General features: G+C 47.6%; 1 protein-coding gene across 1 annotated transcript in view; it reads left to right on the forward strand.

Annotated features, from left to right (window-relative positions):
- The window catches only part of LOC126214950 (uncharacterized), a 154,881-nt gene that overhangs the window by 97,150 nt on the left and 40,789 nt on the right, over positions 1-16,942 (forward strand). The window contains exons 8-24 of the mRNA XM_049941586.1: positions 4,318-4,456; positions 9,687-9,743; positions 9,979-10,035; positions 10,563-10,619; positions 10,855-10,911; positions 11,147-11,203; positions 11,439-11,495; positions 11,731-11,787; positions 12,023-12,079; positions 12,315-12,371; positions 12,607-12,663; positions 13,191-13,247; positions 13,483-13,539; positions 13,775-13,831; positions 14,180-14,245; positions 14,325-14,390; positions 14,470-14,661. Coding sequence (XP_049797543.1) covers positions 4,318-4,456; positions 9,687-9,743; positions 9,979-10,035; positions 10,563-10,619; positions 10,855-10,911; positions 11,147-11,203; positions 11,439-11,495; positions 11,731-11,787; positions 12,023-12,079; positions 12,315-12,371; positions 12,607-12,663; positions 13,191-13,247; positions 13,483-13,539; positions 13,775-13,831; positions 14,180-14,245; positions 14,325-14,390; positions 14,470-14,661 — 1,204 coding nt within the window. The remainder of the gene's footprint in view (positions 1-4,317; positions 4,457-9,686; positions 9,744-9,978; positions 10,036-10,562; positions 10,620-10,854; positions 10,912-11,146; positions 11,204-11,438; positions 11,496-11,730; positions 11,788-12,022; positions 12,080-12,314; positions 12,372-12,606; positions 12,664-13,190; positions 13,248-13,482; positions 13,540-13,774; positions 13,832-14,179; positions 14,246-14,324; positions 14,391-14,469; positions 14,662-16,942) is intronic.

Below are 16,942 nucleotides of genomic sequence, written 5' to 3' on the forward strand. Positions count from 1 at the left end.
ATGGTGCAGGGTGACACAGAACGCTGCAGACGGCCCTTTACTCGCTCTCGATGGTTTTTAGGCGGTTTTCCATCTGCCTCAGTGAATGCAGGCTGGTTCCCCCTATCCCGCCTCAGCCACAGTGTGTTGGCAATTGCTGCGCAAACTAGTTTTGCACGTACGTGTACACCACCATAACTCTACAGTGCAAACATAGGGGTTACACTCGTTTGGTGTGAGACGTTCCTCGGGGGGGGGGGGGGGGGGGGGGGAGGGGGTCCACCAGGGACTGAACCGCATAATAACCATGAAAGAGTGGTTCGGTGTGGGGCGGTGGAGGGGTGAAGTGGACTGCGGTAGTCGTCGTGGGGTTGTGGACCACTGTGGCTGCCGTGGGGACAGAGCCTCTCTGTTGTTTCTAGGCCCCAGGTCAACATACAATACAATACAAAGGTGAACCTCCCGTGTGGTGCTCAAATGTGATCGTCCGAGCCCTCGATGACGAGTATGCCTGCCCTCGCTCCCTGTGCTGTCACGCCCGAGTGTCCCAAAAATATGGATATTGCAGGATTCTATCAGCTGGCCAAATGGAGACCCTAAATGAGATCCCTTACAGAGTCTGTTAGGTGCTGCTAATGCTGTGTGACACTAGTACACAGCATGTCCATGTTCTTCACAGTGATCACTCAAGATCTGACACTGTCAATGCCCCTTATATACCCTAAGAGACCTGCTAAGAACATTAAACACAGACAACAATAATGCGTGCTAGGGACTATTTACTTGTCGCAGAGAATTACAGCCCTAATCGTTTACACACATACTGACGGTGTGTAAATATATGAAGTTACATTGGCGTGACCACGTATTCTGGATCCTTGACGTTTTTGGTCGGGCAGTGGATTCATTTCTGCATATCTGCACGTACTACAATACTGATAAACGGAAGACATGGTGAGGAGCCGGCCGTTGTGACCGAGCGGTTCTGGGCGCTTCAGTCCGGAACCGCGCTGCTGCTACGGTCGTAGGTTCGAATCCTGCCTCGGGCATGGGAGAGTGTGATGTCCTTAGGTTAGTTAGGTTTAAGTAGTTCTAAGTCTAGGGGACTGATGACCTCAGATGTAAAGTCCCATAGTGCTCAGAGCCATTTGAACATGGTGAGGAAAGAGTAACTGGAATGGAACCTTCGACATTGTCGGTGTTCATATTGACGAGAATTTCAACTAGAAAATGGAAACTTCTGCATTTTCAAGCAAATAAGTTCTGCCACATTTACGCATCGAATCATGGCAGTTCAGTAAGTTTACCTTTCGCGTGCATTCGTTTAAGAATGTCATATGGAATGATGTTCTAGTGTCTTCTTTCACTGTTAAAACTATGTGGTAAGAAAAATGTGTGGTGCTCACCCACAATATCTGCTTGAAGTGTTAGACATTATAACGTCTGCTTCACTGTGCTGCACATGTCTGCCCTCATGACAGTTTATTGTAAATAACACAGTACAGTTCAAAAGAAATAATGATGTTCATACTTATAATGCCAGAAGGAAAAAAATGGCGCTCATAATTCCATGTTACTGTTGACTTTAGCACAAAAATGGGTGCACAATGCTGCCATCAAAATTTTTCGTCACTTACCCGTTGATACAAAATGTCTGACAAACACAAGAAAAATTCGAAAGCAAAGTGAAAAACTTTCTCCTTGACCAGTCCTATTCAACGGAAAAATTTTTGTTTATATAGCATGTAAAAGATGGTGGGTAGGAATTACTAATTGCAAATGATCAGCATACACCCATATTTACATATGAATGTGTAATATGAATATGAAATAACACTTTTTATGTGTACATTATCTGTTGAAAACAAAACTAAGTAATCAACAAACATCAGCATCAAGATTTCTCAGGAAGAAACTATTGATCTTTATTTCGGTTAGGGAAACAGTGGCATCGTCTACTATCATTACAAGATAACTTGCTCTCGCCACGCCCACTTCATTTGTAGTAGTGAATTTTCCGTTTCTGAAATTTCAAAAATGGTTCAAATGGCTCTGAGCACTATGGGACTCAACTGCTGTGGTCATAAGTCCCCTAGAACTTAGAACTACTTAAACCTAACTAACCTAAGGACAGCACACAACACCCAGCCATCACGAGGCAGAGAAAATCCCTGACCCCGCCGGGAATCGAACCCGGGAACCCGGGCGTGGGAAGCGAGAACGCTACCGCACGACCACGAGATGCGGGCTTCTGAAATTTCTTACTCTTTATATTATTATTTCCTTGGCTCCCATATCACTTTGCGAAGGTTACCTGAGGACTTGGATATTCTTACACAATTCTGATCTTTTGAAATCTTTGGACGACTTACATTCACCTCTCCGTGATGTGGAAAATTTACCATGCCACATCCTGCTTGTGATGGCAGAGAGTGCAAGAGAGATGGAACAAATGTTAGATGTTCTAAACACAAAGCCGGCCGTTGTGGCCGGTTGTAGGCGCTTCAGTCCGGAACCGCGCTGCTGCTACGGTCGCAGGTTCGAATCCTGCCTCGGGCACGCATGTTAGGTTTAATTAGTTCTAAGTCTAGGTGACTGATGATCTCAGATGTTAAGTCCCATAGTGCTTGGAGCCATTTGAATCTGAACACAAAATTAGAAGAATATGGAATAAAGATTAACAAGAAGAAAATGAAAATCATGGTAATGGGAGGAAAGGGGAGAAAATGCCGTATGAAAATAGGGGGAGAGAAAATAGAGAAAGTGAATAACTTCAATTACTTGGGAAGTGTAATAATGGATTATATGTATTGCTCAACAGGAATCAGGAAAAATATTGCAATGGGAAAAGAAGGATTCAAGAGAAAACGGAAATTACTTTGTGGACCACTAAACAAAGATCTGAGGAAAAGACTTGCCAAATGTTACATCTGGTGTGTTGCACTGTATGGTGCAGATACCTTGACATTGATGAAGGAAGATGAAAGAAGATTGGAGGTACTAGAGATGGGGATATGGAGAAGAATGGAAAAAATGAAATGGGAAGTCCGACTAAGGAATGAAGAATTATGAAGAAGAGTTGGAGAACAAAGAAACATGCTGAAAGTCGTCAGAAAAAGGAAACGGAACAGGATTGGACATTTTTTGACGAGGGACTGTTTACTGAAGGAAGGAATAGAAGGAATGGTGGAGGGAAAAAGGGGAAGAGGAAAAAGAATATATCAAATGGTGGACAATATCAAAGGAGACAAATATTCAGAAATGAAAAGACTGGCTATGGACAGACAAAAGTGGAAGAGGCTGCAGTAAGGCAGAATACCATACTACTACTAATTCACTCAAGATTTACTGTTGGAACAGTGCACATGGAGTACATGACATGATTACATTTATAGATGAATAGCACAAGCTGTTCTGACGTAACAGGCATCGACCCATGCTGAAACACCAATGTTTGTATGTGGTGTAGCCTCCACAGGCGGCAATGCAGAGGCTGACTCTGGCATCTAGTCAATCGTACAGATGGCGAATACTGCTCGATGTGTTGATGTAGTTTTGTAAGATCTGTCGGTTGATGAGTCGCAAGAGTCACTTCTCGTCCCATCGTATCCCACACGTGCTCGATTGGAGACAAGTGCGAAGATCGTGCTGACCAGGGAAGCTGCTGCACGTCCTGCAGAGCACGTTGAATCAGCATCCGGGCGAGCGTTATCCTGTTGGAACAACACATCAGCTTCCCGTTGCAAGAACGGCAAAAGAACGGATCTAACAACATTCTGCACGTATCGAGCGCTGGTTAGCGTCCCCACCAAAACACCAAAGATGAACGAGAGTTGCAGCTTACCGCACTCTAGACCATAGGGCTTGTGGTAGGCCAGTGCGTCTTTACGAGACATCGTTCATTAGGTTTATGTCGTACGCGCAAGCGACTGTCACTCGGCTGCAGGCAGAATCTACTTTCAATGGCTGAAGACCATGGCGCGCCATTCCATCCTCCAAGTGATACTCTGTGGCGCGAGTGGAGGATGGGCTAGAGTTGTGCGTGCCCGTAGTCCTACTATACCCGGGCCGCTGAAACATTGCACTCGACGTTTGCGTATGAAGTTGGCAGCGTAACAGAGTAACAAGTGAAGAACGATAGGCGCTAGGCGTTCAGCGTGGGGCGCCAGCCAATCACAGCGCAGTGAGCACTGCTGTTACTCACGTGTTGTGACGTCAAAGTTCCCGCGTTGCCGGCTTTGTTTAGTGAATGTGTATACAACGTGAATTGTATGTTGTTTACCGCGTGTATTCGTTGTACTGTGTGCTATATCGTTGTGACTTTTGTTACGTTGTCAGTTTACATACTTGGAAAATGCCACCGAAAAGACTTCGTTCACCTAGTGACAATGCTTTGCGTCGACGGGTGCCGCAAAACAGCCACGCACTGGAGATACTACGAAGAACTCGTGAGTTTTACGAGCAGGAGAAAAACTACGTAAGCATTCATGGACAGCCGTCAATTCCTGCCGACAAAGTGGTGAAACGTACGTCGAAAACTCTTGGTATTAGTGCAAGAACTGTAGTAAGTAAGGGAGTATTACTACAAAACTTGGAAGATACTGAAGTGAGCCGTAATGATTCCGAGCTGTCTGGATCAAATAATACATTTTTATCAACCCCGGGAAATAAGAAAAAGCGGCCTAGTCCTATCACAGATTCAGATTCTTTCCAGACTGATGCAATTCGTAGGCATGTTTATGCTTACTACAGCAGAAAAGAATATCCGACTGTAGCTAAGTTATTAATCTCTTTAAAAGAAAGTGAACTCTTCAGGGGTGGTAAAACATCACTAAAAATTGTGCTAAAAACATGGGTTTCCGTTACAAAACGCTAGACGGACGCAAAGTACTGTTAGAGAGGGCACATATTGTTACCGCTCGTAGCATTTTCTTGCACAAAATTGTGGGCACAGACATTCATTCCATAATTTGGCTAGACGAAACGTGGGTTAATGCCGGGGAAGCTGTCAGTAAATGTTGGACGGATAACACACCCAGCAGTAGCGGCCATCAGCCGACGGGAAGAGGAGCTAGATTAATTGTGGTCCATGCAGGCTCCTCCAGTGGTTTTGTCCCTGACGCACTTTTAGTTTTTAGATCAAAAAAGACTGGTGATTACCATGAAGATATGTATCACACACGATTTGTTGAGTGGTTCAGGAACCTTTTGAAACAATTTCCCGTCCCTACAACAATTGTAATGGACAATGCTCCATATCATTCGGTGATATAGAACAAAGCCCCAACCACAAATGATCGGAAAGAAGTTATGGTGCAGTGGTTACAGGCTCGAAATATTGCAGCGGATATGAGTATGACAAAGGTTCTGTTATATTCTCTTGTTAAAGAAAATAAGCCTACGACACCTACATATATAGTAGACGAAATTGCCAAGGAGCAGGGGCATACTGTAATAAGGCTGCCACCATATCACTGCCATTTCTACCCCATTGAGTTAATATGGAGTGATGTAAAAATGTATGTAAGGAACAACAACAAGTCCTTTACAATAACAGAGGTGGAAAAGCTGTTGCGTGAAGCTCTTGTGACTGTGGATGCAGCCTCATGGAGAAAAAAAGTAGAGCACGTCTAGAAGCTTATACGAGCAGCACAGACAATAGAAGGCATTATCAGTGGCCATGAACAATTAATGATTTGTCTTGCTGATGACGACGATGAAGACGGTTTCGGCGACGAATCGGACAACAGTGACGATGGCGAGCTGGATGGAATTGCGCCATTATCGCTGTAAATTGGTGAGTGAAAAATTACTAACATTGGTTATTTATTGCAATCTCGGTTATTATTTATTTTGTAAACTACGTAAATTATTGATTTTAAAGTACCAGTCGTCAGATGCTTGTTTTTTGTATTTCTTTGCTCCGTTATCGAAAGGGTGCTTTTACATGCATTATTATACGGTTGTTTACTTCCTGTCATTGTAATACAACTAAAAACGAGTTTTTATGTACACTGTAGTTGCTCAATCGCTTGCATTTACGAGACGGGACGGAAAACTGTATCGTCTGCTGTGTGTATAGAGGCTGCTGTTGCAACATCGCTATTACAGTATAGCCAACCTAACTAGACAAAAAGCGAACTATCAAGTGCAATGTTTCGCCGGCGGGGGTATACTAATAACGCGTTTGCAAGAATTTGTGTTGACCTGTCTGGGCTCAGAAGCCCTCTTGTCTGTGCTGTGGTAGCTGTACGATCTGCCACTGCTGGCCTTACAATACGGCGACCCTGTCAGGCATCTGTGCTGCGTGGACGTCCAGAACATAGTGTGTGGGTGTGTGAGAACGCTCACGTGACCACTGATACCAGCACCGTTGCACAGCTGACGCAGCGCGTCCAACTTCTGTGACGATTCTCCGAAAGGACCACCCCGCCACTAGCACGGCCACAATTTGACCCCTTTCAGACTCGCCCAGTTGGTTGTAGGAAGCGCTGAGTGCGTCTCTGTGGCACTATTGCCTGCTTGCTGCACAATTTTGCACCGCACTGAGCCTTCTGGCTGTGAGCATTCCCTCTCACTCTCAGATGGCGCTCTGCTAGCTATGTCATTCAGCTATCTGTTGGGGGACGACGTCGAAACCATTATCAGCACATCTACTGTTCTTCAGGTGGCATACGCCGTCCTCAGATCAGACGATTTTGATCTTAGGACGGCATATGCCACCTGAAGGTGTTTCAGCATGGGTCGATACCTCTTACGTCAGAACAGCTTGTGCTATTGATCTGTAAATGTAATCGTGTCATGTACTCCATGTGCACTGTTGCAGCAGTAAATCTTGAGTGAATTAGTAGTAGTATGGTATTCTCCCTTACGGCAGGTCTTGTCGTGGGTTACGCCTCTTCCACTTTTGTCTGTCCATAGCCAGTCTTTTCATTTCTGAGTGTCTGCTCTGATGTTGTCCACCATTAATATCTTCTTTTTCCTCTTCCCCTTTTTCCCTCCACCATTCCCTCTATTCCCTCCTTCAGTACCCCCGTCCGGCCATCCTGATTTAGGTTTTCCGTGATTTCCCTAAATCGCTCCAGGCAAATGCCGGGATGGTTCCTTTGAAAGGGCACGGCCGACTTCCTTCACCATCCTTCCCTAATCCGATGAGACCGATGACCTCGCTGTCTGGTCTCCTTCCCCAAACCAACCAACCAACCCTCCTTCAGTAAATAGTCCCTCCTCAAATAATGTCCAATCCAGTTCCGTTTTCTTTTTCTGATGACTTTCAGCATGTTTCTTTCTTATCCAGCTCTTCTTAATACTTCTTCCTTCCTTACTCGGTCTTCACATTTCACTTTTCCCATTCTTCTCCATATCCACATGTCTAGGCCTCCAATCTTGTTTCATCTTCTTTCCTCAATGTTCAGGTCTCCGCACCATTCAGTGCAACACTCCAAATGTAACATTTGGTAAGTCTTTTCCTCAGATCTTTGTTTAGTGGTCCACATAGTAGTTTCTGTTTTCTCTTGAATTCTTTATTTTGCCATTGCAGTTCTTTTCCTAATTCCTTTTGAGCAATACATATCATTCCTTATTATACTTCCCAAGTAATTGCTCTATTTCCCCTCCCCCTATTTTCATACGGCATTTTCTCCACTTTCCTCCAGGTGTACAGTTTTTTTCTTCCAACAGTTCGTAAGAAATGAGGTGGTCATTTATAGAATGGGCTAGAGAAGGAACATTTGGAAAACACTGACAAGAAATTGGAAATTTGAGCTAAATTCCTATGGGACCAAACTGCTGAGATCATCGATCCCTACGCCTACACAACTACTTAGTCTAACTCAAACTAACTTACGCTAAGGAAAACACACACACACCCATTCCCAAGGGAGGACTCGAGCCTCTGACCTCTGACGGGGGAAGCCACGCGAACCGTGGCAAGGCGTCCGTATCTGTGCGGTTAACCCACGCGGCCACTGAAGAGAATAAGAGACAGGATGATAGCACATGTATTCAGGTATATTGGAATAACTTGTATGGCACTAAAAAGAGCCATGGAGAGTAGAAATCGTAGTGGATGACACTATGACAGGGAGTGTAATATATCCAGCAAAGAATACAGGACATTGGGTGCAAGTGCTACTCCGAGATAAAATACTGCCTGTTTCTTAACGGTTATGGTAAAATTCTGCATTCTGGGCCTAGAGGGACCAAACAGGCCTGACTGACCACTGCCATCCTCTGCCAGTGGTGTCATCAGATATGGTACAGAGGGGCACGTGTTCAGCATACCACTATCCCCGTTGTCGGGTTTCTCGTCCTAGCAACCGTCATTAATCGAGCTCCTAAGTTGGCCTCACAAGACTGTGTGCACTCCATACCAGTCCTCCCACCGAGAAAATATCCCTGCTCATACCAGAAATCAAACCCGGGTCCCCTGCATGACAGTCATTCGTGCTGACCACTCGGCTGTGGAAGTGGACTTCTTCCCTAATACTGATACCGTATTCCGGATTTTTTTAGTACAGACACACTGATGTAAGAGAAATGCTGTGTGTTGACGTTTCTTCTGGTGTGAGTACACCTCCAGTGGAGCATGACGTTCCGTTGTGTCGATGTTCCGTGTGCAAGCAATGGCTGTCAGACTCTGCATCCAAAGATACAGGATTCAATCTTCTCTTGGTTCTAACTTTTTTACCTCTTATTGCTTCTTTCACCTCTGCCAATGATTTCTTAAACTGAAAAATGCCTTATTTTCTACTGTGCTTAGGACTCTGTTAAACTGTAGGTTTACCTACAACTGGTTGGGTTCATAAGATCAAAAGTCAGAGGGTGGTAGGGCATGCCGCCCCAAAATAGGGCTGTTCCTACTAGAGCACTGTGTTCCTCAAACCAAAAGCCACGTTGTGGCCAGCTCAACTTTTCTCCTCCTTTAGTGCTCAATGCCAACATAGGCTACCAGCAGTCTGGTCGGCATCATTTCCAGTCTTCACGACTTTCTGCTTTCTTTTTCATTTGCTAGTAGCAACTAAACCAGTCATGTTTTGTAATTTCATTTATGTACTCCAGTTGTGGACTTATTTATCTGTGGAAATGCCCCTGTATAATGGTGACTTATGATGGGTTGGTGATAGAAAATGGGCCCTGCACTGATGACAGTGCGTGCAACACCTTGGGGCAGTACCTGCTGTCCGTCATGTGGACGCCTGACTCCCTGTGTATGCTCTGTTTCACCAACCTGTACATCTAGATATGACTTATTGTTTGGTATTGACAGAAGGTGGACCAACCACCAATGACAGAGCATGCGACATCCTTACTTCATCACTACCTGCCATCCACTGTGTGGAAGCTTGGCTCTGAGTGTACACTCTGCCTCGTGAACCTGTAGGTCTAGATGTGACTTACTGTGTGGTTTTGACAGGAGGTGGGCCAACACCTGGTGATGGAGCATGACGCCCTCGCTGGGGCAGTACCTGCTGTCCGTCATGTGGATGCCTGACTCCCTGTGTATGCTCTGTTTCACCAACCTGTACATCTAGATATGACTTATTGTTTGGTATTGACAGAAGGTGGACCAACCACCAATGACAGAGCATGCGACATCCTTACTTCATCACTACCTGCCATCCACTGTGTGGAAGCGTGGCTCTGAGTGTACACTCTGCCTCGTGAACCTGTAGGTCTAGATGTGACTTACTGTGTGGTTTTGACAGGAGGTGGGCCAACACCTGGTGATGGAGTATGACGCCCTCGCTGGGGCAGTACCTGCTGTACGTCATGTGGACGCCTGACTCACTGTGTATGCTCTGTTTCACCAACCTGTACATCTAGATATGACTTATTGTTTGCTATTGACAGAAGGTGGACCAACCACCAATGACAGAGCATGCGACATCCTTACTTCATCACTACCTGCCATCCACTGTGTGGAAGCTTGGCTCTGAGTGTACACTCTGCCTCGTGAACCTGTAGGTCTAGATGTGACTTACTGTGTGGTTTTGACAGGAGGTGGGCCAACACCTGGTGATGGAGCATGACGCCCTCGCTGGGGCAGTACCTGCTGTACGTCATGTGGACGCCTGACTCCCTGTGTATGCTCTGTTTCACCAACCTGTACATCTAGATATGACTTATTGTTTGGTATTGACAGAATGTGGACCAACCACCAATGACAGAGCATGCGACATCCTTACTTCATCACTACCTGCCATCCACTGTGTGGAAGCTTGGCTCTGAGTGTACACTCTGCCTCGTGAACCTGTAGGTCTAGATGTGACTTACTGTGTGGTTTTGACAGGAGGTGGGCCAACACCTGGTGATGGAGCATGACGCCCTCGCTGGGGCAGTACCTGCTGTCCGTCATGTGGATGCCTGACTCCCTGTGTATGCTCTGTTTCACCAACCTGTACATCTAGATATGACTTATTGTTTGGTATTGACAGAAGGTGGACCAACCACCAATGACAGAGCATGCGACATCCTTACTTCATCACTACCTGCCATCCACTGTGTGGAAGCGTGGCTCTGAGTGTACACTCTGCCTCGTGAACCTGTAGGTCTAGATGTGACTTACTGTGTGGTTTTGACAGGAGGTGGGCCAACACCTGGTGATGGAGTATGACGCCCTCGCTGGGGCAGTACCTGCTGTACGTCATGTGGACGCCTGACTCACTGTGTATGCTCTGTTTCACCAACCTGTACATCTAGATATGACTTATTGTTTGCTATTGACAGAAGGTGGACCAACCACCAATGACAGAGCATGCGACATCCTTACTTCATCACTACCTGCCATCCACTGTGTGGAAGCTTGGCTCTGAGTGTACACTCTGCCTCGTGAACCTGTAGGTCTAGATGTGACTTACTGTGTGGTTTTGACAGGAGGTGGGCCAACACCTGGTGATGGAGCATGACGCCCTCGCTGGGGCAGTACCTGCTGTACGTCATGTGGACGCCTGACTCCCTGTGTATGCTCTGTTTCACCAACCTGTACATCTAGATATGACTTATTGTTTGGTATTGACAGAAGGTGGCCCAACCACCAATGACAGAGCATGCGACATCCTTACTTCATCACTACCTGCCATCCACTGTGTGGAAGCTTGGCTCTGAGTGTACACTCTGCCTCGTGAACCTGTAGGTCTAGATGTGACTTACTGTGTGGTTTTGACAGGAGGTGGGCCAACACCTGGTGATGGAGTATGACGCCCTCGCTGGGGCAGTACCTGCTGTACGTCATGTGGACGCCTGACTCCCTGTGTATGCTCTGTTTCACCAACCAGTACATCTAGATATGACTTATTGTTTGCTATTGACAGAAGGTGGACCAACCACCAATGACAGAGCATGCGACATCCTTACTTCATCACTACCTGCCATCCACTGTGTGGAAGCTTGGCTCTGAGTGTACACTCTGCCTCGTGAACCTGTAGGTCTAGATGTGACTTACTGTGTGGTTTTGACAGGAGGTGGGCCAACACCTGGTGATGGAGTATGACGCCCTCGCTGGGGCAGTACCTGCTGTACGTCATGTGGACGCCTGACTCACTGTGTATGCTCTGTTTCACCAACCTGTACATCTAGATATGACTTATTGTTTGGTATTGACAGAAGGTGGACCAACCACCAATGACAGAGCATGCGACATCCTTACTTCATCACTACCTGCCATCCACTGTGTGGAAGCTTGGCTCTGAGTGTACACTCTGCCTCGTGAACCTGTAGGTCTAGATGTGACTTACTGTGTGGTTTTGACAGGAGGTGGGCCAACACCTGGTGATGGAGTATGACGCCCTCGCTGGGGCAGTACCTGCTGTACGTCATGTGGACGCCTGACTCACTGTGTATGCTCTGTTTCACCAACCTGTACATCTAGATATGACTTATTGTTTGGTATTGACAGAAGGTGGACCAACCACCAATGACAGAGCATGCGACATCCTTACTTCATCACTACCTGCCATCCACTGTGTGGAAGCTTGGCTCTGAGTGTACACTCTGCCTCGTGAACCTGTAGGTCTAGATGTGACTTACTGTGTGGTTTTGACAGGAGGTGGGCCAACACCTGGTGATGGAGCATGACGCCCTCGCTGGGGCAGTACCTGCTGTACGTCATGTGGACGCCTGACTCACTGTGTATGCTCTGTTTCACCAACCTGTACATCTAGATATGACTTATTGTTTGCTATTGACAGAAGGTGGACCAACCACCAATGACAGAGCATGCGACATCCTTACTTCATCACTACCTGCCATCCACTGGTTGGAAGCTTGGCTCTGAGTGTACACTCTGCCTCGTGAACCTGTAGGTCTAGATGTGACTTACTGTGTGGTTTTGACAGGAGGTGGGCCAACACCTGGTGATGGAGTATGACGCCCTCGCTGGGGCAGTACCTGCTGTACGTCATGTGGACGCCTGACTCACTGTGTATGCTCTGTTTCACCAACCTGTACATCTAGATATGACTTATTGTTTGCTATTGACAGAAGGTGGACCAACCACCAATGACAGAGCATGCGACATCCTTACTTCATCACTACCTGCCATCCACTGTGTGGAAGCTTGGCTCTGAGTGTACACTCTGCCTCGTGAACCTGTAGGTCTAGATGTGACTTACTGTGTGGTTTTGACAGGAGGTGGGCCAACACCTGGTGATGGAGCATGACGCCCTCGCTGGGGCAGTACCTGCTGTACGTCATGTGGACGCCTGACTCCCTGTGTATGCTCTGTTTCACCAACCTGTACATCTAGATATGACTTATTGTTTGCTATTGACAGAAGGTGGACCAACCACCAATGACAGAGCATGCGACATCCTTACTTCATCACTACCTGCCATCCACTGTGTGGAAGCTTGGCTCTGAGTGTACACTCTGCCTCGTGAACCTGTAGGTCTAGATGTGACTTACTGTGTGGTTTTGACAGGAGGTGGGCCAACACCTGGTGATGGAGCATGACGCCCTCGCTGGGGCAGTACCTGCTGTCCGTCATGTGGATGCCTGACTCCCTGTGTATGCTCTGTTTCACCAACCTGTACATCTAGATATGACTTATTGTTTGGTATTGACAGAAGGTGGACCAACCACCAATGACAGAGCATGCGACATCCTTACTTCATCACTACCTGCCATCCACTGTGTGGAAGCGTGGCTCTGAGTGTACACTCTGCCTCGTGAACCTGTAGGTCTAGATGTGACTTACTGTGTGGTTTTGACAGGAGGTGGGCCAACACCTGGTGATGGAGTATGACGCCCTCGCTGGGGCAGTACCTGCTGTACGTCATGTGGACGCCTGACTCACTGTGTATGCTCTGTTTCACCAACCTGTACATCTAGATATGACTTATTGTTTGGTATTGACAGAAGGTGGACCAACCACCAATGACAGAGCATGCGACATCCTTACTTCATCACTACCTGCCATCCACTGTGTGGAAGCTTGGCTCTGAGTGTACACTCTGCCTCGTGAACCTGTAGGTCTAGATGTGACTTACTGTGTGGTTTTGACAGGAGGTGGGCCAACACCTGGTGATGGAGTATGACGCCCTCGCTGGGGCAGTACCTGCTGTACGTCATGTGGACGCCTGACTCCCTGTGTATGCTCTGTTTCACCAACCTGTACATCTAGATATGACTTATTGTTTGGTATTGACAGAAGGTGGACCAACCACCAATGACAGAGCATGCGACATCCTTACTTCATCACTACCTGCCATCCACTGTGTGGAAGCTTGGCTCTGAGTGTACACTCTGCCTCGTGAACCTGTAGGTCTAGATGTGACTTACTGTGTGGTTTTGACAGGAGGTGGGCCAACACCTGGTGATGGAGTATGACGCCCTCGCTGGGGCAGTACCTGCTGTACGTCATGTGGACGCCTGACTCCCTGTGTATGCTCTGTTTCACCAACCTGTACATCTAGATATGACTTATTGTTTGGTATTGACAGAAGGTGGACCAACCACCAATGACAGAGCATGCGACATCCTTACTTCATCACTACCTGCCATCCACTGTGTGGAAGCTTGGCTCTGAGTGTACGCTCTGCCTCGTGAACCTGTAGATGTAGATGTGACTTACTGTTTAGTTTTGACAGGAGGTGGCTCTGCGGCAGTACCTGCTGTCCACTGTATGGAGGTCTGCCTCCGTGTTTACGCTCTGCTTCAGCTGTCCCTAGATCTAGACAGGATCACGGTTTTCTTTTGACAGGAGGTGAGCCCGCCACTGGTGACAGCACACGCGACGCCCTCGCTGGGGCAGTACCTGCTGTCCACTGTAAGGAGACTGGATCCGTGTTTACACTCTGCTTCAGCTGTCCCTAGATCTAGACAGGATCACAGTTTTCTTTTGACAGGAGGTGAGCCCCCCACTGGTGACAGCACACGCGACGCCCTCGCTGGGGCAGTACCTGCTGTCCACTGTAAGGAGACTGGATCTGTGTTTACACTCTGCTTCAGCTGTCCCTAGATCTAGACAGGATCACGGTTTTCTTTTGACAGGAGGTGAGCCCGCCACTGGTGACAGCACACGCGACGCCCTCGCTGGGACAGTACCTGCTGTCCATCGTGTGGATGCCCGGCTCTCTGCGCGTGCTCTGCCTCACCAACCTCTTCTGCTGGATGGCCCACGTCTGCTACTCCCTCTACTTCACAGACTTCGTCGGCGAGGCCGTCTTCGGCGGTGACCCTCAGGTTAGTACGGCATCAGATAGCCTGACCCTATACTTTACCGTGCTGTTCGCCTTGTTGGGTTTGATGTGGGCTTACCTTACCTATTTTCTAGTCTCTCTGTTCTCCTACTAAGTTGTGGTTGGATTATTTCAATTTCGTCCACAGTTTACATACACTCCTGGAAATTGAAATAAGAACACCGTGAATTCATTGTCCCAGGAAGGGGAAACTTTATTGACACATTCCTGGGGTCAGATACATCACATGATCACACTGACAGAACCACAGGCACATAGACACAGGCAACAGAGCATGCACAATGTCGGCACTAGTACAGTGTATATCCACCTTTCGCAGCAATGCAGGCTGCTATTCTCCCATGGAGACGATCGTAGAGATGCTGGATGTAGTCCTGTGGAACGGCTTGCCATGCCATTTCCACCTGGCGCCTCAGTTGGACCAGCGTTCGTGCCGGACGTGCAGACCGCGTGAGACGACGCTTCATCCAGCCCCAAACATGCTCAATGGGGGACAGATCCGGAGATCTTGCTGGCCAGGGTAGTTGACTTACACCTTCTAGAGCACGTTGGGTGGCACGGGATACATGCGGACGTGCATTGTCCTGTTGGAACAGCAAGTTCCCTTGCCGGTCTAGGAATGGTAGAACGATGGGTTCGATGACGGTTTGGATGTACCGTGCACGTCCCCTCGACGATCACCAGTGGTGTACGGCCAGTGTAGGAGATCGCTCCCCACACCATGATGCCGGGTGTTGGCCCTGTGTGCCTCGGTCGTATGCAGTCCTGATTGTGGCGCTCACCTGCACGGCGCCAAACACGCATACGACCATCATTGGCACCAAGGCAGAAGCGACTCTCATCGCTGAAGACGACACGTCTCCATTCGTCCCTCCATTCACGCCTGTCGCGACACCACTGGAGGCGGGTTGCACGATGTTGGGGCGTGAGCGGAAGACGGCCTAACGGTGTGCGGGACCGTAGCCCAGCTTCATGGAGACGGTTGCGAATGGTCCTCGCCGATACCCCAGGAGCAACAGTGTCCCTAATTTGCTGGGAAGTGGCGGTGCGGTCCCCTACGGCACTGCGTAGGATCCTACGGTCTTGGCGTGCATCCGTGCGTCGCTGCGGTCCGGTCCCAGGTCGACGGGCACGTGCACCTTCCGCCGACCACTGGCGACAACATCGATGTACTGTGGAGACCTCACGCCCCACGTGTTGAGCAATTCGGCGGTACGTCCACCCGGCCTCCCGCATGCCCACTATACGCCCTCGCTCAAAGTCCGTCAACTGCACATACGGTTCACGTCCACGCTGTCGCGGCATGCTACCAGTGTTAAAGACTGCGATGGAGCTCCGTATGCCACGGCAAACTGGCTGACACTGACGGCGGCGGTGCACAAATGCTGCGCAGCTAGCGCCATTCGACGGCCAACACCGCGGTTCCTGGTGTGTCCGCTGTGCCGTGCGTGTGATCATTGCTTGTACAGCCCTCTCGCAGTGTCCGGAGCAAGTATGGTGGGTCTGACACACCGGTGTCAATGTCTTCTTTTTTCCATTTCCAGGAGTGTATTTTAGATTAAGTAGTGACAGGTTATACAAAACACTAGTAGATCAGTGATTCCTCATATTATTACTGTCTGTAAACGAACTGTTTTGCCTCACTTGTCTAGGAAAGCAATGTACTCTTTGAACACAAAATTACCTCAAACCGTCAGCTCACCTAGATCCAATGCGGGAATGCTGCAAGTAGAGCGGTGGCAATGGTGGGATGACATCATTGTGCTCCTTCCTCTGCCTTCCGCTCCACTCTCCTGAGTCACCACACTTTCTTCGAAATAGGCTTCTAGGCTAACACACGCATATTTTGCTCTACCAATCACAACCCAGTATTTTACCAGTTATTACAACAAAATAGACAGCCTTTGTATAGTGGACCCTCATGTTAAGTTCCAGCATATTATTTCCACATAGTGAGAAATATATGTCGCACTAATGATCTAATTTATATGTTACTGTGAAATGAGACCCCCTATGCCGACTACGTAAACTTTTGCCAACATTTTTTGACTCATTATTTCTGAAAATATTCCAGATAACACTACCAAATTTTTACCAGTTGAACATCTGAATATATTTATTTTTATTGATGTACAATTGAGAAGGCATACATAGTGGAAACTGAGACAATTTTTTTTTATATATACGCCTGTTTCTTCGAAAAAGTAGTGTTTTATACAACATACCATCAGTTATATAACTCTCAAAACATCCATTATAGATTT

The sequence above is a fragment of the Schistocerca nitens genome, chromosome 12, assembly GCF_023898315.1.
Source record: "Schistocerca nitens isolate TAMUIC-IGC-003100 chromosome 12, iqSchNite1.1, whole genome shotgun sequence".
Classification (NCBI taxonomy): Eukaryota; Metazoa; Arthropoda; class Insecta; order Orthoptera; family Acrididae; genus Schistocerca; species Schistocerca nitens.